Source organism: Eleginops maclovinus, chromosome 23, assembly GCF_036324505.1.
Source record: "Eleginops maclovinus isolate JMC-PN-2008 ecotype Puerto Natales chromosome 23, JC_Emac_rtc_rv5, whole genome shotgun sequence".
NCBI lineage: Eukaryota > Metazoa > Chordata > Actinopteri > Perciformes > Eleginopidae > Eleginops > Eleginops maclovinus.
This window is the reverse complement of record NC_086371.1, coordinates 7,038,281-7,065,994: the sequence shown is the minus strand read 5'-3', so window position 1 is coordinate 7,065,994 and position 27,714 is coordinate 7,038,281. Positions and strand designations below refer to the sequence as shown.

At 39.7% G+C, this 27,714-nt stretch overlaps 1 protein-coding gene across 4 annotated transcripts in view; it reads right to left on the bottom strand.

The window, feature by feature from the left end:
• fam13b (family with sequence similarity 13 member B) overlaps positions 1-27,714 on the bottom strand; it is a 61,868-nt gene that overhangs the window by 25,744 nt on the left and 8,410 nt on the right. For 3 of the 4 annotated variants that reach the window (XM_063875857.1, XM_063875861.1, XM_063875860.1), the window contains exons 2-7: positions 19,903-20,055; positions 17,718-17,924; positions 13,341-13,553; positions 12,342-12,519; positions 12,004-12,148; positions 3,563-3,690 (exon numbers count right to left, since the gene is read on the bottom strand). In XM_063875857.1, the coding sequence (XP_063731927.1) occupies positions 3,563-3,690; positions 12,004-12,148; positions 12,342-12,519; positions 13,341-13,553; positions 17,718-17,883 (830 nt within the window). In that variant the 5' untranslated portion in view covers positions 17,884-17,924; positions 19,903-20,055. The remainder of the gene's footprint in view (positions 1-3,562; positions 3,691-12,003; positions 12,149-12,341; positions 12,520-13,340; positions 13,554-17,717; positions 17,925-19,902; positions 20,056-27,714) is intronic. The other variant, XM_063875858.1, reaches the window with a different exon arrangement.

Sequence of the window (27,714 nt, the reverse complement as noted above, 5' to 3'; positions counted from 1 at the left end):
GTTTACCGCGAGGGAAGTACAGGACTGGATATCTGAAACTCGAGACGCTGCGTGTGTCATGTCAGGATGGTGCTTGTGACAGTGAGAAATTACTAGCAGGAATGAAGTGGTTCATAATAAGTTTAACTGCTATCTACTGTTGACCTTCTCCTTCCAGAGGTGTGACATTGTGTTTCACTCAGACGGAAAATCAATAAATAGTTCCCAAGTGGGGGCGCTTCACTATCCTCACACCCTCTCCCTGCCCCCTCGTGGCCTTTCGCTGCCCTCTGACTCTCCTTCCCTTCATTAATCCATCCCTCCTGCTCCTCCTCACAACAGCCAGGAGCGCATCTCAAGAGTCCTCTTCCTCAACCTTTCAGTGGCCTCATAAAAAATACTTTCCAAGGAGAGAGGATACACGCAGAGCGGAGGAGGAGGGAAGTAGTAACAGGGGAAGCAGAGGGATCAGAACAGAAATACCAGGGATTTTATATATAGATCTGAAATGAGCGGAGGCTGTCAGCAAGTACTTCACTGTCTGTCAAGAGCAGGACAAACAACTCCAGCCCAAGTAAGTGTTGAGTCACAAGACAAGTATCAGTTGTGTGTCAAATAATACCTGACACATGAAACAGAGCTTTTCTCAAAACTGTCAAAGAGTTCTGAGGAGAAAAAGCAGATATACACTGACTCACAAAAACTTCATGACAGTTCTCAAGAGTATACGTAGTTCTGCAACGCTGTAGATTTTGTAAATTCGTATCTCTACTGAAAGGAAGACAATAACTGAAGGATAACGAAGTTTGCCATGAAAAGTGCTTTGTTTTTAAAACTGTCAATCACACTTTCTTAAAACTTTGGGTTTGGAAAATGTTTCAAAGGATATGAAATGTTCCCACTCAGAGACTAAAATATTTTCAAATAGATTTTAGACACGATTTTTCGAGGTTTCTGAGGTTTGTTTGTGGCGCTAACCTAAAACGTATAAGTTTCATCGTCAAAAAGCAAACACAGTGTTTCATCTAAGGTTGGATGAGATTAAATCCTTCAAGAGTAAGCAATATTTGTTTTTGCAATTCAAACTGATTTGTTCTTTAGGTTCTGGGGATGCATTATTTAAATGGCTTTGTGGTGAAAGCTCCGGGGTCTGCCGTCACAGCAATAATCCCCTGGACCAGACACTGAGGTTAGAGGTCACAGGGAGGATCCTAACTGCAACAATCACATTAGACTTACAGAAAAAAACAGGCTAGCGAGCGTCAATTGATTTGAATAATTTGCTGCACGTAAACCCCGCTACATCAGCAGTAATTCAAACGGTCCTCATGCACAACAGCTGCCAGCTAAAGCTTCCTTACAGTAAAAACACACCTTTAAATGCAATCTTACATTCTATTTTATATCATTATACATATTTGTTTCCCTTTTCCTGCATTTTATATTGCACCATAACGTTTCTGCACCTAATCATTTCTTTACACGCTGATTTTTATGTAGCTTCACTGTTTGTCGCAGGAGGACCCTGGGAATGAAGCCTTGTACCCTTTGATGGGGTCTTATTTTATGTTGCCCCACAAACAAGGAATTAACTACTTAACCACATAGATAATACACAACGCAGACGCACGAGCACACGTGACGCAAATAGTGTAGAAGACTGCATTGTTTTGTAAGCCATAACTTAACGCTTCGTAATGCAGGTTGGCTTGTCCTTCCTCTCAGAAGTAAAGTGAAAGATCTGAATTACAGTATGTAGTGTTTGGTCATGTGAGCAAGAATGTGTATAGTGAAAGAAACTGAGTTGATGTGTGTGGGTTGGATTATGGATTACAGTCTATAATCATCTTAAAGGCTAGTAGGACAAGACTAGCAGCCTGACCCACACAAACACACACATACACACACCCTTACAGAGGCAGAGCCCGGTGAAGGTTGTAAAAATGTCACAGCAGGCTGATTTAATGTATTTTACTCCTTTACAGCTTTGCCTTTATCTAGCAGGTAGCGAGCTACTGAGCCAACAGGTCAACACAGTGCACACACTGCGGGTTATTACAAAAAATGTGCTTTTAACGGCAACAAGTCAGGATTCTAAACTATTTGAGGCCTCCAGATAGAGACAGATATTTGTTTGTGGATCAAGAGAAAAAATCTAACACCTGAGAATAAAATGTTTGAAACAATAAAAGGTCAACGGGACGGGACTCATGGGACTGCAGTCCGACTCACTCTGTGTATTTGGACACATAAAACAGCCACTAGTCAGGAAGCAACAGCAATAATGTCATAATAAAGTGCAGCAGGAGGGACATAAAACAGAACATTAACCACTGTGGAGTCTGGACAAAGACAGCCATGCTAATTTAAAAACAAAATGAACATTTCATATAGAGGTTAAACAGTAAGGCTGGTTTATGTATTGTTAAGACAGTGACATTTAAATGGGAAAATCTCAAAACTGAGTAATATTCCCTTTCATTGATGTTTGACACAGCAGAGCGTGATTGATATTCCTTGGTAAATGCTTTAATTATGAAAGACTTTTGTGTTTTGTAAATAATCTTTACCTACTCGCTTCATGTGTGCTCTGACTTTAGTTTATCTGCACATCACAGCTCTGGCTTACACAAAATACAGCGTGGTTCTGAGCTCTGAACTGAAGACACAACAAAGCAATAGTTGTGACTCAAACAGGAATAAAACACACAGCAGCGGGAGGACTAAAGCTCTGCGTCCTGAACAAGAGTTTGAGTTTGTCTACCAAAGATTAAATCCAACTAAAAAAATGTGTGTGATCTTTCTCCTTAGCATTATCCTCTGTGCATATATGTATATGTAATGATAGACCCTGACTGTTCCCTTTAGATATGCGCTAAAGATTAAAAGTACAGGCGGTTAATTGGTTGGTGTCTATATACAGGAGTCTGGGTGTAATGAACTTAGAGGAGATCAGAAGAACTTGAGAAGATCCCTATGTTCCTGCAGAGGGACTGAACTGATGTACGTGTGAGTTCAAAATGCAAGCTCAGCATCCTTTGGGGAATGCTGTGGCCGAGAACACTTGGGATGATTTTAATCTAATTATTTTCGTCCACCGACTATACATTTAATGACTGATCCAAATGCGGAGACCCCTTTCTACATCGAACTCCTATTTGTGTATAAATTGCATCAAAATGTTGACAAATTCCAGGATATGACTGCACTTTCACAATCGTTATTACCACATTATTTTTTTATTTTGAGCGACGGAAATCATAGGGCCTGATATTTTTCTTTTATCTGCCTGCAAATCACAAAAAAGGACCAACGATGATCCTCAATATTTATGTTATGTTGCTTTGTTAACTTGAGTAAGATACACTTTCAAGAAAAATATGCACGGAGCTTGAATACTGAAAAATAATGAATCAAATATACTCTAAATGTACCCCTTCAAGGTTAGATGAATATCACAAGGGAGTGATGATATGTTATCAGAGGTTGTTCATGATATATCAAAGAAAACATCATTCTGAGAAGACCCAAGGAATAGAAATCTGAAAAACCATCTCATCCAGTATTAAAACCAGAGACGTACCTGTCTGTGGGGCTGTCATCAGTGTTTGTGTGTTGGGGTGAGTCAGAGGAGACAGGACCCTCCTCTCCGTCCTGAGGCAGCTCTTCACATTCAGCCTCGCACTTCTCATCGTCCAACAGCTCTGTGATCTGAAGACAGAAGACACACAATGGTTAGATGGACCATCTAGAACAGGAATAAGTAAAAACCTATATCAGGTTAGAAATCAGAAATTGTTTTAGTAATCTGTTGATCTGCATACTTTTGGAGCAGACATTTGGAGAATTTTTGCAAGAACTGCCTTATTAAGGAGTAAATCGGCTGACGGTGATAAGAGGGTTAACTTTTAAAAGATTAATGAAGAAGGCGATGTTACAAACATCATATTCAGAAAGAGCTTCAGTGGAATCTTCTCCAGCCTGCTGACAGACTGTCTGCTGTCTGCCTACTTAATTAAATACTCTCTTAATGCCTGCCTTATTTGTTTCCAGGTCCGTTAATGTTAGCAGATTTATGAATCAGGTTGTGTCCTATTACTCTGCCTCTGCCAACTTGTTCAAGTGCTTCTGGAGCCGAGCCATGTTGAGAGGCCACAGTGAGTCGCCATGTCACAATATAAAATATGCAATAAGGCAGAATAGGCCCACCATGATGCTATATCTACCAATTGGTACCAATTGACTCCATAAAATGAAACTGTAAAAGATATTGCATTCGTTTTCATGACTAATTTAACCTGACTTACGTTTGTGTCGGTTACAAGTGTTTGAACTCTATCTAGTGTCTTAAGAGGATTGAATACGTTTTGTTGGAGTACTTTAAAAAGATGGTGTAAAACAAAGACAGAAGCTTTATTTATAACTAAAGCTGGACGTTACAATGTTCATATAAATTTAGATGTCACTTTAACTCATACATACATCACACAATATTGTGTTTGCCCGTGTTAAAAGGCAGAGGTCAATGCAATAAATAAAGGAAGTGAAGAAGTATGAAGACATGCAGAGTGTACCAAAGGATGTGATGAATGTGATGGTTAATGAGATAGGGAGGATGCGAAGAAGGGGGAGGAGATGTTTGGGGGGGGGGGGGGGGGGGTGGCAGTAAAGAGTAGACCGAAATAACTCATGCTGACAGCAAGTGAAGACCTAAACCTAAAGCCTTGAGCAGCTGTTAACTCACGTTTTGTGTTGAGTAGTATGTTTATTTTTTAAATACATGTTGCATTTCTTGATGCTATAAGCACAAACCATCGTCACAGAAGCTATTCAATTGCTTTTTCATGCAGCAATGTCACTTTAAAAATTAACTGGGGGAAACCCCGGAGGCAAGATGGGTTAAAAGGTCATGGAACATATACGTCAGTGAGACGCTTTCTTCTCCTCCACATCGCTCTGATTTTCCTCGTCTTTTCTTTTTCCTCCCCTCTCCTCTCTGCAGCATCTCCATCTGCTGCTGTCACTATGCCGTTGCTACGGAAACACCCCTTTTCCAAGAGCTCTGATTGGCTGACGTGGAATTCTTGCATCGTCACATGTGCGGCTTACAGACGATGACTCACAAGGCTCCTCCAAGTGCGTGTGTGTGTGTGATAAACTAAAGCAATCCTACTCTGAGACAAGACAACTTCATGCTCATGTTTTGTTGTGTATTTACTCATGTCTTAAGACCAGAACACCCAAAAGTTTCATCTGTAAAAGACAATACAGACTCAGAAATAATGCGTCTTAATTATCACTAGAAGTGTGTGTGGTGGTGTCTGTATCTGCGCGACCTCTGCATTTTCTCTGTATTTTCTTATTCTACTGTAGTCAGGACGTTTCAGGAAGTCAACCTCTATAACAACAAACACACAGGTGCAAGATAGATATCACAGAACCAAGAGCAAACTTTGAAAATGGCAGAGACAGTGGCAAAAAAACACAAATAAATCTACTAGCGTTATTGAGCCGTTGAGAAAAGGCCAACTTTTACTGTTCTATTCTCAAACCGCAACCAACAAATCGTACTTATTCTGCCTTTAACTGAATGAATAAATGCTACAAAAAGCTATGAAATAATGATTTATCACCACACCATATCACTTCAGCCCACAGTGCTTTGCCAGTGTGCAGTGTGTTCATATGATGTAGTTGTTAGTTCATCAAAAACACTCAGATCTACATCATGATATTAAACTCATTCAAAGCCATTCACCACTAACTTGGATTGAACACCATCTACCAAGAACATACTGGGCCACTGATGTGTGACATTGAGAAAAGGAGTCTGGATATCCCCTTAAATGTAAGAGTCCCCCATGTGTATGCCTATTTAAATGCAGGAGATGACCAGATGAACAGTGCAATTTTAACGTCTAACTGTCCCCTGAGCTACAGAATATGATTGATGCCCCGCTGAGTGAGTTATCAGAGAGTCTTTGAGGTGATGCAACTACATTAGAGGATAACGGTTGTTAAAACCCCTGTCAGGATATCCTGGAATGGTAATTGTTTTTCCTCAAAGAGAGCATCTTTGTATGGAGAGCGTGTTTGCGTGCCCGAGTGCCCGAGTGGGTGAAAAGACGGAGCAGAGAGCGCTCTGGAACAAAAGGTCCCGGCCTCAGCTTTGATTTAGAGGTCCAGAGTTTGGGGATGGAAAACAGAGAAAAACAACAAGCCTTACTGACATCATTTATTCTTTGCCAAGAACAAAGAACAATCACAATTGACCGGGACTGACATTACAAGTCCCGAACTGAGGCGGATTTCCAATTGGGATGTAAGACTGGTAAACATTCATTCAGTCAATGCATCGCTATACTAAATGAGCTAGTTACTTAGGTTTGACTTTGTTTCAAGTACAAGGAAGACAAACAGCTTTTAATTATTTGCAAAATGTTAAGTTGTAAGGCTTTCAGATATTTTCAGTTGGGAGAGCAGACTTTATTCTAGGTAACATAATTAGGCTTACATTTACAAAAACATCTCTCGATTTTCTACCTTAATTTTAATGCTATTGCTACTAGTTTCTTTCTTGTTGAGGTTATTTTCAGTGATTCTATTTGTAAAAAAACATTCAGTAAATTAAATGTTCATAAGTAAGCAAGATAATACATTGCTTATATTGGCTTGTCTCATACCTAAGATTGAAGGTAGATACAACAGGGAAACCTCCCAAATGAGAGTGTTAAAGCCCTGAAAAAAAGCTCTTAGTACAAAGTTCCTAACTCTTATATTTCTTCTCCTCTTGGTGCATTCTCGCTCGTTCTTGTGTGACGGCACTGCTCACTTCCAGCAGAGCCTCGGTAGAAAAGCTCTCTGGCCTTACGTTCCTGCAGTGAGTGGGAAGTGTGATCTACAAATGTGTTAGAAACCGATTTACAGATGTCTATATCCTCTCCGACCACGCATTAAATGCATAGAGTAAACACATCATCATTGAAGCTGTATATCTCCAAACACTTGATGTAAAGAAAAAAACAGTGTGTAGGTGTGTGTGTTCATATCACAGGTCTCTGTACAGACATTACACATCTCCCTTACTGTCCAGCGAGGCCATCACCTCCTCTTTAAATAACTACATGTTCCAACTCAAATAGGTTACTGCTCCACAGCTTATCACTGGGTCACAGGAAGGGTTTCAACCTATATGTGCTGCTCCCTGTAGCTGAGAATTATGCAACCTCTGGCTCTGGTGTTGTAAAAAAATACTCCCTCACACAATTCACTCACAATTAATATGTATAATCTTGTATGTTCACTGTGGCCTCTCAACATGGGTCGGCTCCAGAAGCACTTGAATAAGTTGGATGAGGCAGAGTAATAGGACACAACCTGATTCATAAAACTGCTATCACTTCCTGACCTGGAAAAATAGCGGGTATTAAGAGAGTATTTAATTAAGTAGACAGACAGCAGACAGTCTGTCAGCAGGCTGGAGAAGATTCCCCTGAAGCTGTTTTTGAATATGATGCTTGTAATATCAACTGCCTCATTAATCCGTTAAAGTTAACCCTCTGAGACCCACAGAATCTCATCAGCCGGAGCTCCATTTCTTTAAAAAAAATGCAAAAATCACAAAATTTCAACCGTTTTTTGTTAACAAATCATGGCATTATTTTTTCTATGGTGTTCTTGGTGACTAAATGGGGTGATTTTTGAGAATATTCATCAGTTCAAGTTAACAAAAATGTTTAAACGAAGCATCAAATCAGTGTTACAAATTCTATTGAACCAAGAATTGCTGCAAAAACGTATTTTCCCTATACTGAAGGACACGGACATCTCGGTGGAACCTTTAGTCCAGCAGTGGCTCAGTAAGTAGGGGCTTGGACTGGGAATCGTAGGGTCGCCAGTTCAAGTCCCCAAACATACTTGAAAATATGGAAAGTGGACTGCTACTTGGAGAGGTCCCAGTTCACCTCCTAGGCCCTGTGGTGCCCTTGAGCAAGGCACCGGACACCTCCAATCCCCCCTCCCCATTGCTCCCTGGGCGCTGCACAATAGCTGCCCACTGCTCCTAGTACTAGGATGGGTTAAATGCAGAGGACCAATTTCACTGTGTGTGCTCTGCTGTGTGCATGTATGTGACAAATAAAGAGGGTTTCATCCTCCGATTCTATCTATGGAAGTAGTCATGTTCTAAGCCCTTAAACACTAAGCTTTTGATTAACCAAAACATTGATTACAGATTTATGACAACCAAAATGGCATCTTTAATTGAATCATGAGGTTTCCAGCTTGAAGATGATGTACACCACAATGTAACATATATTTTTTTTATCTATCTCCCCCCTCAAGATCAGTGCGCCACCTAAAGAAATAGAATCGATAGCCTCTAGGGGTAAATGCTCCTTGCTATGCAATCTTTCCCTCGATCCGCACTAGTTAGTAAGTATTAGCGTTGTGACGTTCATCTCAAAGTGACCAAATAAATCAAGTCTACAGTCTATATTTTCTCAACAGCAAAGCCAACAGCAGCCTGAAAAAAGAGTCTAGCTTATTGAGTTGGGACAGTCTGCTTACATTTCACATCTCACTGTAGCTCAACATCCTAGAGCTGTGATTCCAAACAGAACATGCTGCTTTCTAACGCCACAGGGTGCAATCTGGTTGTGGTTTGATAAAAAATACCTTTTCTGCCTTGTGTGCAAGGAAACATGTGCTGAAGAATAACAACTGACTATCAACAGTCCAGCCGTTGTCCAAGCCTGGCAGAAAAACGCCACAGGCAATCTCAGTACTGAATGCACCGATATAACATTTCATATTTTTATATAAAAACAAACAAGTTGCTGAGTTCTCATTTTAGTCCATATACCCTGACACAACTACCAACATCAATTCAAAACAAACGCACCCACTGGTATCATAATAGCAACAGCAAGCCTCAGCGCAGCCTCGCTCTAACCAAAACAAGAATTCAACGCCCAATTTTGCCAACAAAACAAACCAAAATCAAGTTTCACATTCCTCGTTCTTAGCTCCATGCCAGACTCATTGAAGGTCAAAGTGACGCCTTAACATCTTTCTCCCTCACTCCATGTCTCATATGCTCCTTCCCCCTTCTATTGTATCTTCTACAAATATGCATTGTTCTTTCTGTCTTCAGGCTCGTTCTACCTCTGAAAGACATTTTTTACTTCCTCTTACCAATGTGATCATTTGAGACGCCGTTGTGAAAAAAAAAAAATTCCCTTCATGAGGGTTTGTGTGCTCAGAGAGCCGTCCCCGGTGTAGCGCAGGGGCTGGAGGTGTGAGTTTCAAGGTTACATCATCGACAGCTCCTTACCATCCCCTCCCTCGCCATCCCTCCCTCCCTTTATTTCTGTTTTCATCTTCTCTCTCTGCACTCTGGTAATTTCTCCCCCATCTTCCTGGCTGCGTTTTTCTCCCTCTTCCTCTATAAACCACCCACTTTTTTTGCCCTCTCTCTTACATAAGACCCAGGGATCACTGCACAGATGATTTATATTTACACATTTTTCCCACTGTGCCTGCTGCTCCCTTTCTGCTGCTCTTTCTCTCAGTCTGTCTATGTTGAATTTGTATGTCTCATTCAGCTGATACACCATGCAGTAAAACACAACTTGCCACATTATATTTAAGATTTAGGTACCAATTTAAAATAAGACTACCCTTATAAAGTGTTTACGAATAGTTTGTAATGAATTTATTAATTAGGTTGTGAACACTTTATAAATCATTATAAGCTTTTATAAGACAAGAGATAAACAGGGCAACAGTGACCGGTTGTTTGCCAAATAGTGAGCCCAAATGTACTGGTAAGCCTTGTATTGGCTACTTAACGAAAGATATGCCAAGAAACATCAAGATGGATCGGGGGAGAATCCACCTTGTTGTTAACAGATCCTTGGTATCTGTTAACAACAGATACCAAGGATGTTGGCTGATGAAGAATACGAGGTAGCCAATATAGGGCTTAGTCATCTTGCCAAATAGTGAGCCTGTGTTGACGATGAAAACTATGATAGAACTGGTTTATAAATGGTTCTTAATGATTAATAAAGTGTTTACAACCTAATAAATAACCTCATTATAAACCCTTTATGAATCCTTTATAAGTGTACTCTTATTGTAAAGTGGTACCGAGATTTGTAAATTGAGAAAGAGGAGGGTATGATGTCTAATGACAATAAAAACTCAAGATAACAAGGCAAGCAAAATTCGGGCCAAGCTTCCTTCAGCAGAGAAACATGGATTAAAAAAGGAGGGAATCAGCTTGGGCGGATAAATGTAACTGAACAGGTGACCTACTGTTGATACTGGTGTTGCCGTTCCTCTAAATGCCAGACTTTTACAATGACTGCGTGTCGCCTTTAACATTTAAGCATGATATTTACCGTGTCCCCGCTGTGACAGAGAATGAAGTATTAAATGTGACAGGAAATCCAGCAGGAGGGCAGCATCGGATATGGATCGGGGGTTATTATTGTGCTTGAGTGTATGTTATCATACAATAACACCATGTAATCAGTCCAGTGTACAATTAAATGTTAACTCTGTGCTGATGGTCCAGTAGAGACGCTGTGTTGCTGGGCAACTGGGGAAAAGCCTTTGAGTTTGTTTAGTCTGCCGGTCACGTACTGTGTGTTTAATGTTGTTTTAAGGCAGCACACGGTACATATAGTCAAACACAGTCACACAGCTGAGAAGAAACTGTTGGGTATATGCCCATCGAGCCACATGCACACTCTGATCTGAACACACCTCAGAGTTTAATCAGTGCCCTGTGGACAGTGTGTGTTGATGTGTGTTTGGGTGGGGCTCTTCCAGATACTTCTGTAAAGTGTTATGTACACAGAAGAACTTTTTGTTCAGTTATACTATGTCATGTACAACAATAGAGGACGTGAGTACTAACATTCCTAGGCAGCACAAGTTCTGTCTGCAGCTAATTAATACGTATCCGCCTGGATGGATTAACCGTGGTTTGCTTTACAGGAAGAGATGCGAGTTTCAAGGTAGAATGTAATCATTTAATGCCAATGTTTTTCCCAGCGTAACCTGGTCGAGTATGATTTACCAAAGTACCATTCCTTGTTAATACTTTAAAAAAACAGAGCAGATCTTTTTTTATCAAGATCTGTCCTCTTAATTCAGACACAATTCTTAGTAATAAAGAGAAGCAGGCCATTATGTGTATTGACTCATATTTTTATGAAAGCCAGATTATCAGAGTCTTGTTTTTTCAGGTGTTATCTTGCTGACAGTTTCATGGCTTTCATATTTCTTAGAAAGATTTCCCATTTTTTTCCTCAAAATTTCATCCCTAACACTGGCAGAGATAAAAGCCACATTGTGCTGTGTGAGTGCCTTAAAAAGGAAGTAGGAGGAGGAAGAGGAGGAAGAAAGAACAAGAGGAGGAGACAAAGAGCAGGATTTTGACAGGTTTTGTAATCGAACAATAATTACAGGAATGTTGACAGTGAATTCATGTAATTATAACTATTTATACGCTAAGAGACTTTGTGTAGAATATGCTTTGTTCTCTTATGTACTGTATTTTGTTCTATAATAGCTAAATGTAAGCTATTATATCACCAGATTCTAGGCATGAATCATGCAAAACCCTAGATCTAAACACGGACTATACCGCGGGAAAAGAACAAATACAAAGACCTCTTTGGGTAGAAGGCGGAAGGAGCAGAAATAGATGAAATATACTTTATTTATTCCTGAGGGGAGACCAGTACAGCAGGAGGGGAGATGTGTAGGCTCGAGACTAAAGGCTCAAAGAAGGAATATGCTAAACAAATGAATAACTGAAGTTTGTCTCCTTCGGCTAAAACAAGATCCATACCTTCTTTTCCATTTAGATACTGACTCATTTGGAGATATCTATAGTTATTCAAAATCCTTAGTATGCCATTACCACTTTTAGTAGAGGATACTGACAGACTGAGAAAGAGAAGGAGTAAATGAGTGACAGGAGTTGGAAACAGAAGTGATTAGCGGTACCTGTTCATTGATGGAGCTGTAGTCGTTGGTGGTGGAGACGTCATCTTCCTCCGAGTCAAACAGGCCCTCTTGGTTGTCTAACAGCTCGGCTAAAACTCTGCTGACAGACTCCTGGTCTCGGAGGTCCTCTCCTTCTGTTGACAGACTGCAAACAGGACAGAGAACAAGAGAGTGTTGTTAGTACAATGTTTGCCTGAAAGCAAATCATAATCAGTAAATGAGACTTTCCAAAAATCTGAAATGTGCTTTAGCCAAATAAATAAATCAGTACATCTCTGTTGCAAAGGGACACCGATTGTGATTATTAACCACTAAACAGCCTTAAAGAGGCATCTTACTGGAAGATGTCAGGTCCGAAGACAGCGGCCAGCGTCCCGATGTTCCAGCTCTCCTGCTGAAGGGAAGCGACGCTGGTGAGGAAGCGGCAGAGGAAGCGCAGCAGGCCGTAGTTGAGGAGCGGGAGCTGCTGCAGCAGGTACTTCAGGTTTCTAAACAGCTCCTCCTCATTACTGTAATCTGGGGATTAAAAGTAAAATATATTTACATCTTTATTGCCGTCAACATAACTCACTCTCTGTATTTCATCTTAATAATTGTTAATAATTGCTACAATGCCCCTTCTCATTTCTGTATTTGTACGTATACTGAACAGTAACTAATGTGATATCAAGTCCTATGTGTTTCTCACAGTTGACCTTGAAGAAAAACATTATGCAGAGATAAAGATTAATGTATAGTCCCCTGGGAGAGGTGCAATGGGTTGAAACAAGAAATGGCATAAGGGAGGAAGATTTAGTCATCTTTTATAAAATAGAAGAGAATAAAAAATGAGTGACACGACACGGAGAATCCCTGCACACTCCCCCACTGCTGTTATCTGCGGGATAGCGATAGAGACAGCCATGACAAGAGGATTAGAAAAGATTATCTCTGACAGAAACAGAGGCAGAAGAGGACGAGACAAAGAGGAGGGACAGAAGCAACACAATAGCAAATGTGGAAATTAATTTGAATAATTATTGAGAAGAAATTAAAATGACAATGCTTCTTTCCCAGCTTTACTAAAACCACGAGAGCAATATCATCACAACATTTTCCATTAAAGGCTAGGGTTACAATTTTTAGGTGTGTTTCCATTCAATCCTTGCAAGCCCATATATGTTCATATGCACAAGAGGTCCATTTGTCCGTTAGGTTTTAATACTGACGGATAACACCATGTAGGTCCTTGCAATAAAGTTAGCCTCCTATTGCATGGTGAAGCTCAGATACCTAAAGTCTACATGGCCATGGTCATTACACTTTAACGGGGGGTTAAAGCGGTCAGTGTCACACACCTTGGTGGAGCTGCAGGATGTGTCCCTGTATTGCGGTTGGGATGACGGGCTCAGGAAGCTCCTGCAGGAAGAGCCGCAGCAAACTGACCGCTGACGCCAGGTCCGCCTCCTTCTCCAGCTCCACCTCCTCCCCGCTGTCGTAACGCTGCCGCAGCCAATCCACACGCTCGGCGTTGCCATTAACAAGGAAGAGCCCCTCCAGGTCCAGGTGACCTGAGGAGACAACAATAATTACTAACCTTTAAGACATACTTTGTATCATCACATCATTTAAATTAGTTTAATATTTTCTGGGCTTGGTGTGGTTTACAGTGAACGTCATATTCTTTTAATCCACCTAAACTCCAGTACCAAGACAATTATTTACCGCCTGCAATGTCTGTTTCATTTGTGTAGTTTTGGTAATAATTAGGACCAGTTACTACCTGGTAAATACAGAGTTGTCATGTGATATTTCTGAGCTTTGGACTCAATGTAAAACTCGTCTGGACTCTGAAATAAATGACTGACTGATGTTTCGGTATTATGGCAAACTGGGGGGTGCAAAGATTCAACTGGTAACTTATTTGTTCAAGACATGCTTACTTGATTATTAAAACAAAACTTGTGTGTGTGTGTGTGTGTGTGTGTGTGTGTGTGTGTGTGTGTGTGTGTGTGTGTGTGTGTGTGTGTGTGTGTGTGTGTGTGTGTGTGAGTATGTGTGTGTGTGTGTGTGTATCTTGTCAATATTTAAAAAAGAGGCCTGACCCCACTGAATGTTTCCTGTGTGACAACATCGCTGAATGTTGAGTGTTTGTGATTTCAGAGACAAACTGATAGCATCAGTGAATTATATCAGGGCTTGAATCAGTTCTTTAACATGTTTTCAATGTTGTGGTTATCTACCTTAAGATAATAACCATCTGTTCTTCTTGTATGATGTCATGTTTATATGAGGTACTCTGTAACATGAATCTCCTGCTACAAATACTGCTGCTGGTTGCTAATATAACAACTACTGGTCCGATTTGCATAAATTAAAATCATGTTGATGTTCCATTTACTCTCCAAGCTGTTTTTGGATTGATTTAGTCCTTACGATTCCTCATGTCAACATATGCTTCAGTGTGAAGTAAAAACTGTTTCTGTGTGTTTTCCAATCAAGTATTAATGAGTTCAGTAAGCTTCAAACCAACTATGAACGTAGAGCTGACTGAGCATGTCTAAAGTGTTGATGCCCAGTTTGAACCACCACACTCGAAAGTTGGGCATAAAGAGCCTGCCAAAAGAGACAGGGGCGAGATGCGATGAAGGGTACAAATGGGGATAACGAAGCACAGTGTCGGACAGTGTTCCCTGAAAGGAATTCACGCTGTTGGACTTGTGAAAAAGGATAGCTTGAAGAAGAAGTTTGTAGTCTGCATACTTTCTCTCCTCCGAACACCTGCAGGTCGCTGCATGGAGGAGGCACGCTCGTCAGATCCAGGAAGTTACAATCATTGCCAGAGAAACAGCTTTTTGACAATCCAACAAGCACTTAGTTTGACGCATAAAGCAGCCTAAGCGGGCCCCAAGTGATCATTTCCTCTCCATTTCCACCCAGTGCTGTTATTTTTCTACTAATCTTCGCGCATATCAAGTCATTATCTGTCATGATGGCTATCGCCGGAGTCCCACCCAAAGGAGGCTTACAGACAATGCTTCAAGATGTTTAAGTGCTAATGTTGTGGCTTTTCAGATTATAATATCTGACTGCAGGCAACAAAATGTCCTGTTGGACCTATTTCCATTTTACAACTCACTAAGACCAGTGACCACAGTCCAGTCATAATAACAGCAGCTAAATATATCCAATATAAAAAACGTTTTACGAAACAAGTTTGAATGAAAACATTGCAGCTCTTCTTAACACTCTTGAATATCACCCAAAGCAGTCGTTCTCTGTTTAAAATTGTGTAGACAATTTAATGCCACATATTCGGTTGACACACCTTCTATTTCCAATCTCTGTCTGACATCAGATTGCCTTTTCAGTTCATATTTTCAACACCCTGCTCTTTCTAAAACCTCCGACATCACACACAAACCAAATAAGAGGGATTAAGGCCTTTTCACTGGCTGAATAACTTCTGGACTGGCAGCACCACTCTAATTAAATGCCAGCAGAGGCTCGGGGAGGATTAAAGACTTATTACATAACCTCATATGATCGAGCGGCCCCCGGGGCACACCAACCATCGACCTGCTTCACTGGTCAGTCGTGGTTGCTTCATTAAAAACATATCCACTGACTTGACTTGTTTAACACGATCATTTGATTCTGACAGGATCAAAAAATATTCAAAACGAGAAAGGAAATGAGAAAAGGAAACTTATACTTTTGCTTAGCCCAACTTTAACTGGTTATGTTGGCAGATATGTTTTTGAAAGGTTTTCTTTAAATTCTGATTAAGACTCACAACCCTCAGGTCTTATTGAAAAGCTTATCCAACACACTTGTACTACTTTAAATATATCTAGCATCCCTTAATCTTGAATCCTCAATTTGAACATACTGATTCTCAGGTTACCTGCCTTTAGTCAGTAAATAGTAGGCATTTTTACAGCCATCTAATTGCCACCTAATCCATTCAACAAATCGTTGTCTATATACATTTTCAACTAGGCAAAATCCCGTACTGAGATTTAGCGAAACAAGTTAAACTAATTCAAACAACTTCATTTATTCAGGGTCGGCACCAACAATGGGTCCTAAGCACCAAGAGGATTGACTGGTTTGGTGTCTGTCTGGTGGCTATGTGGGTTATGTAACACAGCACTGGTATTGATGGTGTTATGTAGCCAGTATCAATGCCAGCCAAATGATTAATTCTAGCTGAGACGGGTTAGTTTGGAAATTTCAATTTGGCTCCAAAAGTGGCCGTTTGTTTATCCATCTAACCCTCCAGAGCAAGACGTCTGAACTGCCAACCTGCTGGTATAGAGACAGTGACATAAGACTGAAGTTCCTGCTCCGCCAGGCTTGAAGGGAAATGTCCAGGGGGAGATGTGGGAACGGCTCGGAGCCAGGACTATGATAGGTTCCTCTCGTCACTGTTCAGCTCGTTTGTATTCACTAGTGGAACTGCAGTTGACAGAAGTGTTATGTAATGGAGAAGGAAGCGGACCGTGGATCTGTGTGCCGGTGCATTCAGAGTTCAGCTTATCGCAGAAACGGGATCTTCCCTAACGACATATTTGGTTTATCGTAAAGCAAGCGCAATCAACGGCAGCAGGGCGTGCTTAGGATACCGGAACATTTCAGAAGGCAATCAGATGTAACTGAGCGATTAGAAGTATGTACTTCAAGTCATAAGTGGGACACGAATTAAGGAATTCAAGTGGGCTGAAGCTCAGTCTTATTCTGTGTTGTGAAATGTCATTATGGTTCAGCTTTTTTAGTGAAACCAAAGCGCTGTCTAACTATACTGAACATAAGAAGGTAAAGAATAAATGCAACGCTTTGTTCTTCACTAAAAAATTACATGTTCGCTTGATGCTTAGATGAATGAATCATAATCGAGTGTTGCCAGTTGAGTTAACCCAGGGTGATTATTCACAATGTAAGCTCTTTCTTTTCCTGCGTGGTGACTTGGGTGCACGTTACCACAGTTCAATACAAGCAAATTAAAATCTTAAAGATTTGCTTTGGACACATGCAAAGTCAGATTTATGCTGGTTTAGGGAAGCATTTCCAATTCTTTTGCCACCAACTTTTTTCAGTTTTTGTAGTACTTTGATCTATGTCATTGGTAAGAAAAGGTTAAGGCCTAAGTACATTTTGTATATGTCACATGTTGAGTATCAAAATGAAGATATTTCAAATAAAATGGTGTTTAATCTAGTATTGGGTAAATGACTGTGTATAAGTTTGATGCCTTTTGCCTGAGTTTTCAGAAGAATATTATGTTACAGAGGATACTTTGGTTATATTAAGTAAAGGAAAGGAAGAAGATATAACAATCAAATGTCTGAAAACAAATGCATCACCACAAACGTGGGAGAGTACGAGTCATTTAGATATATAGCATCAATGATTTGATTGGTTTATCAGGCATTTACATTTACTGAAGTTGTTGCACTGGCGTCATCAGCTATGTTTCTGTTCTTATTTTAGGTTGGTGAATAATGCTTTGTGGGAAATAACTCCAAAATGAATCACATGTTTGATATTAATTATGTGAAACCTAATCTAATACCCAAAAGTATAAATAAAAACATCTACATTTACCCGAGGTTGAATAAATGACAGCAACAAAATGGCTTGAATGTTTGGTTTGAGTATCACTCTGTGTGTTACATGTGTGTGTTACATGTGTGTGTTACATGTGTGTGTCTGTTTGTATGTCAGTCACTCACCATGCTCCTCAATGTAGTCGACGATGTGTTTCACCAGTGCAGGAACCTCGTGGCCGCTGATGGTGTGCGTGCGCGTCACATCCTCCAGATGAACGCCAAAAACACGCGAGGTGCTCGCTGAGCTCCCGCCCTCGTTGCCTGGCAACGGAGACACGCTCTTCCTCATGGCCTCCTCCTCCTCACCACGACCCCGCCAAGACCTCACGTCTTCAGGAAAAAACAACGAGGGTTATTAGAAAGTGCAGTGGGGTGAAAAAAATCATCTTCAGTCATTCGCAAAGAATAGCAGAAGACAAACCTCCAGATAACATACCAGTTGCTATTCACATCAAAAATAATTAGCACAGCATCGCCAAAAATGTGGGATTGGCAGGTTTTACACACAGTAACATGTGTGTGAACCTACCTTTCTCACACTTAAACAGGGAAGAATAGGAGGAGGGAAAAGAGGAAATAGAAAGCAGCAACAAAAGAAGGAAGAACAGGTGGAGGAGGAGGAGGAGGAGGAGGGCAAAACTAAGTTAATCAAGTGTCTGGGAATCGGGGAGTCAATGAATCTTAAGAGAAATAAAAACATTCTAAAACAGTAAAGTTACACAAGAAGTGTTTTAGCACACCCTAATAATATTACTGTATTCAAAGGCCCAGTGTTTGGGTGGAAAGATTCATTCTAGAGACTAAAGGTTCTTTTTAGTGCTGCATTTTGGCAGCTATAGCAGGAAGAGAAGGAGACAGAATTGGGTAGAGGGGTGGTGTTGCTGTCAGTCAGGAATCATGAAGCAGGTGTCCTGTCTATATCTTTGGTCTTGTTTTCAATTACCACTATTTATCTAATTTATTTTTGTATACTTTTACACTTGACTATTGAGGCGTGTTTTTTACTAGATTGTTTTATTAACATTTTACCACTTTAATTATCCTAATTAGTTTTAAGGGTGCTGTCTGATTGATATGCTATGTCGCTAAAGTTGCACACACTCATATCCCTCTGGACAAAGTAGTATTATATCATTGTCTTACAACTGTTTGCTCTCAAAGTGAACGTTTTAAATAACATAAACATAAATCAGTGTGGGTGAAAGTCAGTTTTTATATAATCAGCATTTGAAAGCCATTACTTTAATGGAAGTCTTATCCCTACAGTATTTGTCACGTCCTCTGTCATCATCACTCCTTAGTAACCATGCAAAGGCGATGCTGTGAAACCCTGAGTCAGAGAATGGGATGTAAATCAATGCAAAGCGAGGAAGAATTGGCAACATGAGTTTCTGTTTTTAGTTTGACTTTGATGATGGTCGCACAGTGAGTAGCCAGAAAGCAAACAGTGGCAGATGGAGTCCATGAGGAATATTACCAAAAGTTTATCAGAAAATACTATCTGGTTTCGTTTAAATGGAATTAAGGTTACACAACATCTCAAAGATTGTGGATCTTTCAAAGACTTTAAACATAGCACAAAAACAATACACACATGTTTTCCTATTTTTAGCATCAAATGTAAAGGATTTTTTGTTTCAATTTTGAAAAGAAAAATAACTGAACTGGCCCTGGAATCAAAAATGCCCAAAACATTTACAAAGAATATATTTATCACATGCAGGATAATCAGCACACACACTGAGTATATTGGGGAGATAAGAACTAAGGTTTAACTTCTTAAAAAGAGGACAGCTGGGGCTACCCCTCTCACTCTTCTGCAAACCACTTTAAAACCAGTTTGCTGTTGAATTCACGGCCAGCTTGTTGTATAAAATGAAATGAAGAGCTTTCTACTTACAAGAACCAAAGCGCTAAATTAGATGGTCTTTTGTGGCCCAATTTAGTTAATAGGCCTTGAATATATCTGATGTAGAGCTCACAATTTTTATCATTTCACATTTAAACAAACACAGGATCAATTTTAAAAGCAAGAGTTGCAAAATGTTGACTATAGCCTCCATCAATACAAACACAAAATGTGTATGCTTTAAAAAAGGGGAACATTTCACAAATACAACTCCCGGACATTTCGTTTACAAAAGTTTATTATTTTTAGTTACTAAACACACATTCTGAAAGCTGCATTTCAGAATGGTGCATTTTTTCCTCAAGCAAACTGTGTGTGTGTGTGTGTGTGTGTGTGTGTGTGTGTGTGTGTGTGTGTGTGTGTGTGTGTGTGTGTGTGTGTGTGTGTGTGTGAACTCACCGTGTAGCAGTGAAAGTGTGTCCTATGCTCTCCTCCTCTAGCCAGTGAACCACCAAACCATCTATGGCTGCTTCAGGTTGTGGCAGAAGATGAGCCGGTAGTTCCTCATTGACGGACCGCTAATCCCTCTTGCAGGATTCCCTAATATCTGCACTGAGGAGAGACAGAGGGGGACAAGAAAGGGGAGGGGGAACCAAAGAAAAGGAGATAATAGCAGAGGAAAAAGAAAGGAAAGGCAGGGTGGGGAGGGTGGATAGAGGTGGAGAAAAAGAGGACATATGTTAAGTAACAATCCCTGGTACATTTACATCTGCTTAGTGAGTACTTCCTATTGTAATATAATGCAGTATTAAAGATGTTCCATATCTATAGCTTATTTATGTTCTGTTCTCAACGCCTTTTGTCAAGTGCTTGCTATAAAACAAATAATATGGAAGATGAACACAGCAATGAAAAATGATCACAGAATGAGCGTAGACATTTTCATTTTAACATAAAGCAGTTATAAAATAATTAAGATCGAACATTGACTAAGCCATTAGCACCTTCCTGTCTTTTCCGTTCTCTTCTCCTCTCCTTCTGATCTACTCTTGTCCTCCTACTTCGAGGAACGATATATCATGTCATCTGAATTCAGTGTCAGCTTGAGGCAAACACCGAAATAAAAATAACCACAAAAAGTGTCAATGTGTGTGTGAGTGTGTGTGTGTGTGTTGGGGCTGTGTGTTCTGCATTTCATGGGCATGTCCGTACATGCCCTTGTGAATGTGAGGACAACTGTCACATTGAATCTGTGTATGTTAGGTGTGTTCTTTCATAGGGTAGTGGTATACCTGTGAATGTGTTTGATTGATAAGGCAAAGGTGTGTGTTGTAAAAGAGTATAATATACCAGATAAGATTAAAGGGTGTCCCAGTGTTCATGAACAGAAAAACAGTCCCTGTCTGTGTGAAGGGTGGCTATAATATGGTAAAACATTAAAGACAGAGACAGTTCTTCTTCTAAGAGTCAGAAACACAGTGATTTAGAAATGTGATAATAGAGGAAGAGGAAGTTGTAAAAATTAATTTGCTTAAGATATAAAATCATATTGATTTAGTATTTAAATATTAAGGCTTAAAATAGTTGAAATCAAACAATTACTAATCACGTAAAAAGTACATTTTCATGCAAAAGTGGCAGGAAATGCTGTTTTCATCCAACCAAATATGGTATATTTGATTTAATATTTAACTGGATATCAGGGTTTTTTCTAGAAAGATATAGTATGAGGGCAATACTGTGGCACTGATTTTGTATACAGGATACAGTACATCGATTCTTGCAAGAACATGACGCCTGTATACAAGATGGTGCAGTAAACAACAGCACGACGCAGGACCTCCGTAAAAACAAAGCGGTCTCTGCCGCCCGACGCTCTATTTGACACATTTTCATATTTTAGGTGTAATTATTCTGTTTTTGACCAAGATATATTCTGTTTTCTGGCATTACTTTAACATTTTACAGGGAAAATCTGCATTTTGGTCTGAGGGCGCATGCCGAAAGTAAGAAAGCGCAGTGCTATTAACCGGTTTAGACAAAATCCTGGAATATCTTTGACATTTTTTAGATATTTACTGTAAATACTGTAAAACTCGGAATAGAGAAAATGTTAACTATATCTTTTCTTCCATTATTTCATTAGTCTAGAAAAGACTTGGCTGATTGATGGATAAGAAATGTTTAGAATATCAGCCCTAATTGGGACCAGATATTGCTTGGCACGGTGTGTTATACATGAACTTAACCTGAGCAGCATTTAAATCACTTCCCACCAAAAGGGGAAATTTTCCATCTCTTGAATAATATTTCCTTTTTCTTATATTCCCATTTCGTGGACTTACATGGTGAATCCTTTCAGTGAATACCTGAGAAGTGTTGTAATTGATATGGCCTCTTACTGAACTCTGAGAAATGAAGAAGGGGTATACAAACATTTTATTTTTAGCTGGCTGAAGAACTGAACTTAATTGTCAGGAGTTCTTAATGCCAAAGCTTATTAAACGGGGGTTTAATAAGGACTTGTGATTCCTGTAAAGCCATTCTTCAGCCTCTGTTCTTTCCAAAACCAACTGAACTGGCACTGCCGGGTCCTGATTGTCTTTAAAAGCTAAAGAAAATCCCACTGTTGGAACGGAAATTCTTGAATTGGTGAAGGCCCTTACAATCGAAACCAAAATAGGTGCCACAAAACAGATAGCATTGTTCTCAGCTAACTGAATAAATAAGAAAACAATAACTTCTACTGTTCTTCAAACTGTTCATACTGTTGATTATAAAAGCCAACACAAGCACAGTATCATCGTGCACACTTCTTTTAAGCGAGGGTGGCCTTTTTACTATAAAGCTCGACACACTTCAGCTGTAACAGACAGATGAGGACAATGACACTCAAGAGATTAAGGAACTCAATGTTCCCAAAACCAGCAGCTCGTCTGCCGTGAAAACTGACCCTGAAAGGCCTCTGTAGTGAGGATTTAGTCAGTGGTGGAACAGTCTACAATAGCTGTCTGTGTTTCCTTCTGTCTGTCTGTGTGTCTTAATCCCTGATATCATGCTTGACGACCTCCCGCTTAACAATGAGGCACATTGTTAGAAGGGAAACAGAGAAGAGGGTGCACTCAGAGTGAGAAGGATGAAGTAAGTGAGAAAGAGAAAACTTAAACACTGAAGAGCAACTAGTCGATGGGGAATTTGAGAATACAGAGAAAAGTTATAAGGGGAGACAACTAAAGAGTGTTCAGACACAAATCAGCACTGTGTGAAAGAGGGTCAGTAAACCTCATTAAATGACTCTGTAACAGGAAAAAGGATTATTCTACAGCTTACATAGCAATCGTCAAAACTAAATAAACTGCCACATGACATCTTGAGTTGAAAAAAAAAATCTGCAGAGTTTTATAAAAGCTATGCTGTGTTTTGGCATCTGATAAGCCTTCAAAGTCCTGGATGAACTACTCAAATCTTTTTTTGTCTCACTGGAACTAAAGCAATACGCCTACACTCGATTTTTTTCTCAACGAGTTGCTGATATTGGCCTGAACACTCAGTAGGACGACATTCCTGATCCATAAAGTGTCTAACTTCTGATTCTCTACCCCTAACAAAAGACACCACAGGTTAGTGCAAACTTGTCTGGAGTTAAATGCTTTGTTTCATCCTGTAACAGTCTACGACGAAAAAGCCAAAGCATGAGAACGATATGTCTTTGAGCCTCTAAGAAGACGAAGGACAGGGAAGAATCCATTGACCAAAGAAAACACAGCGTCTGGTATGGAAGCGTACCTGTTTGGAAACCTCTATCTTGATTGTTTTTGTTGAATCGCTCGAAAAGTTTCCAACAACGGCTCGACCACAGTAGCTGGGCAGTACATTTAAATGAGCCAACTCAATATCAGATTTCAGTTTGTTTCTAAAAGCGGCACCTGCACATATCCAGAGATGAAGCACTCTGCAGGGGGGCAGCATTTAACGCAAATGTGCTTTAACAGAAATGTTAAATTCCTACAATACACTTTGAACCTGTGAGGTATGCTTAAGAAAGACTTAATATTAAACATACAGCAATAAAAAAAGCTGATTTAGATTAGATCTCCAAACTCCTCTCCCAAACTAGTGCGAGAATGTCAACAAAAACAAACCCTGGTGTCCTCGATAATTTTGGTTTACTGAGAGATCCCGTTCCAGATACACTTAATATTAATAATTGGGAGGAAAAACAAAACATTGCAGAAGTAAGCAATAACATGTGGATCAACAAAGAAAAAAGTCTTTCATGACAGATTTATGAGAATAAAGTCAAAGAGTCAAATACAAACCCTGCTGTGATTAATCTGGGATCTGCCGAATAGCCTCAGTGCTATCAAAACAAAGTGCAAGACGGAAAAATGTAATATTCACCAGAGGTAATAAATAAATCATCAAATTTCCTCTGAGTTGCATCATGTGATGAAATCCCAAAAATAAAAAGATCAAAGCAGTTCAACTCTTCATCGTTTATCATCAGAGGGCGGACTGTCATGGTCAAATTGAATCAGAGAAGTGTAAAGTCAAAGAGAGAAAGGTCGGACAGCAGGAGTTATCTTCAGAAGCCAACATCGATCAGATCCCTGCTTCAAAGAGGGCGATCCCCAAAGGGTAAAAAATATATAGCTAAAAAGGATTATTAAAAGTGTATTACGGTGGAACAAAAGAGAAACTCACAAACAGATCTATAGAGAAGTGAGTGAAGTGTGTTTACTTAAATCTTTGAACGAGCGGAACAACAGCTTTGAGCAAGAGACACAAACTCACTGACCTTTGGCCGTAAATTCCACTCAACAGGCAGGGCGAATGTATTTCTGTATTTGTCTACGGTGTTGGTTTATTAGGAGGAGTCATCACACACACAACCATTGACTCAGGCTGAAAATAACTTCCTTGTTCTCTCTGGTATGACTGGTCAATGACACACCTTTAAAACCCACAGTGTGTAAAAGTGGGAGTGTGATTAGTATACGAATGAACAAAAGGACAAAGAGCCAAAAGGATAACAATAATATTTGTATGCTGAATATTGATCCTACACACTGGCTCATACAGCAAGTGTATCATGATTGGTTGTTTGTAGACTTGTTGTTGCTATATAAAATATTATAAGATAAAGTTACAATTGACAATAAGAAGGAAAAGGACAAGAAAATTATTATAAAAATAACTAACGGGTGTATTTAAGTCCATGGTGCGTCTTTAGAGTTAGTCAACATATCTAATCGTGATTTGTAAGATATAGTTAAAAATAAATGTGGGGATTTCATGTAATGCTAGTGCACAGGAAATAAGGTAATAAAAAGCGGGGACTTTGGTGCCTACATGCATCTGCAGACAACAACGTCTCATCTTTCAAGCAGCCAATAACCATAATGGAGGAGCTCAAGAAGAATAATCTGAAAAAAGTTAACTAATGATGCAAAAATATTTTGACTTTTTCTAAGGTGCCTAAAAGAAAAGATTCTGTGTTAATGGAAAAAAAACATGTTTCAAAGATGTGAACTCTACTTAAACTAAGAGTATCTCTTAAGAGGGATTCTTTCTTAAAAAAAAAAAAAAGGGTTGACATACAAAAGGGGCAATACATGAAACCATAATGCCATTTTAAGAACAGAATGTGTGCTCAAAATAATGTAATTTACATTAAAACTTCCCATTCACTCAAACGTTGGCTACAACACGTCATAAAGAGTCATAACCTGATGCAAACATTAGTCGGTTAGTCATTTAGGATGTTAAACTGCTTAACTGCAAGGAGCTGAGTTACAGGAAATCTATTAATAACATGCTTAAGATGAAATTAGTGTTTAATGTCGCAGTGCGAGTGTGAATCAACAGTACACACAGCTCTCAGTGGACTAAGCGCTTATAGTGAGGTGTTCAAAGAAGGAAATGTTTGCAAATGAAAGACTGCGGAAGTTCAACATGGACTCCAGGATACTCTGCAACTTCTACAGGTGCACCATCGAGAGTATCCTGACTGGCTGCATCACCGCCTGGTATGGCAGTTGCACCGCCCTCAACCGTAAGACTCTACAGAGGGTGGTGAAAACTGCTCAGCACATCACCAGGACGGAGCTGCCATCCATGGAGGACCTCTACACCCAGCGGTGTAGGAAGAAGGCCGGTAGGATATTAAAGGACCCCCATCACCCCAGCAACAATCTGTTCTGTCTGCTGCCGTCTGGCAGACGGTACCGCAGCATCCGGACCAAGACCACCAGACTCAGAGACAGTTTTATACCACAGGCTATAAGACTACTGAACTCCTGAGCTCTGTGAATGTCTACTCACATCTGTTTATAGTACACACATATATATATATACTGTATATTATACACATCTGCCATACATATCTGTTTATAGTACACATATCTATATATTGTACATATCTGCCATATACATCTGCTATACATAATATATGCATCTGTCCATACCTCCTCATTCAACAGTGTAAAGTATTTAAATACTTTCAATGTATTCCACATATGTATATATTTCACATCCTCAAATCTTTATTGTTGTTATTGTAAATATTCTTCTCTCTTTTTGCACTACTTTATTTATCTTTTGCACCATGCATGTTGAGTTGTTGGAGGAGCACGCGACATAAGATTTTCATTGCCAACATATACGCTGTATCTGCTGTGCATATGACAAATAAAAACCTTGAAACCTTGAAACCTAAAGCGAGAAAATACAAAGCGGAAACTGACCTCGTATTAAAACCCACAAACACACCTAACACGCCCTGAAGTCGACCTAAAACCTGCTGGTGCACATTTTTAGCTGTAAGCGATTAGCATTGTGCTCGAAGCAGTAAGAGTAAATACACAATATAGAGTCAAAAAAATAACAGATTAAGTTTAAATGGTCTTTTAAGAAAGTGGCCAATAATTACAACATCATTTCGACATTGAAATCCTAACATGTAGCATTAACTTATGTTTATAACTCACTACAAATGTACTTATCCTATTTGAAATGTTTCTCTTACTAAGGTTTTGACTGTGTTTAATGGTTATTAATCATATCTTTTGATACTCATGCATAATGCAGATTCTTCTGCTAGAATATGCAGGTCAGCGTTCAGACGACATCCAGTCATGCAGTAAAGCTTTTGCTTGGCCACTTTCTGACACATGCATTTTTTTTATGGCTAAACGTTTCTGGGGAGTGCTTCAACCCAACATTTCATTTCAAAAAAGCGCTGGAAATGATGTTGTATGAAAGGAAAGCATCACACCCTCGCTTTTTCGCTACTATCCATTTATTTGGCATTGCTTTTCAATAGCTTTTCGATCAAGGAGGAAGATACCTAGCAGGTATCAGCAACACTCAATGTTTACTTGGTCGATATGCTCCCACACGGGGGGTTTCTGACTCAGTCATCATAGTACATATATCAGGAAAGAAAGACACGGCCAAAGCATGACTCCACTCCTTTAAAGGGTTTTCCACTAAAAGTGCTTGAACAGCCACACAAAAAATATTGACACTTGTCCTAATTCAATAACATAGCAAAGTCAAATTAAGGGATAAGGTGATCGATTGACATACAGCTACACACACAGTAACAACAACTGTTTATTACTTTATTATTTCAGATCAATAATTCAGCAATATTAAAACTAAATGAACATTAAGTCAGCAATTTAGTTATTTGAGGTCAGTAATTGGTAAATTAAATGAAGCTACCAATAAGTAATCAATAAATTATTGATTTGCTTGCACACATTCATTTTACATTAGATACCCCTGACGTGGCGGGTCATTATTGCTTACACATTTAAAACCTTGGTTGTATCTTAAAGGCATATAACAGTAACAGCATGTCAAGACAGGCTGGGGGGGCGTGGATGCAGATGGAAGAAAGGAAAAATGGGTAAAAGGAAAGGCAGCGTTACTGAGAATACAAGAGCATCAGAAAGATAATGGCAGAGGAGGATTAGATGATAGGAAGCAGCGGGGAGAAAGGAAGAGGCAGGAGAACAGGAGTATATGAGGTGAAGAGAGGGGGAACAAAATATGGTGGTAGTAAAGCCAGTGTTTGCCCTTGAATCAGTAGCAGCAGCTCACTGCCACAGCCTAGTTCAGTTCCTTTCCAGGCAAGCGCTGTCAGTGATAAATTAATAAGCACATGTCTTCGGGGGACATGCATAGGCTTTTTCAGGCCTTGTTATCTCCTACTCCGACCAAACTACCAGGGTATTCCCATTATTCACTTTCAAAGATGAAGGG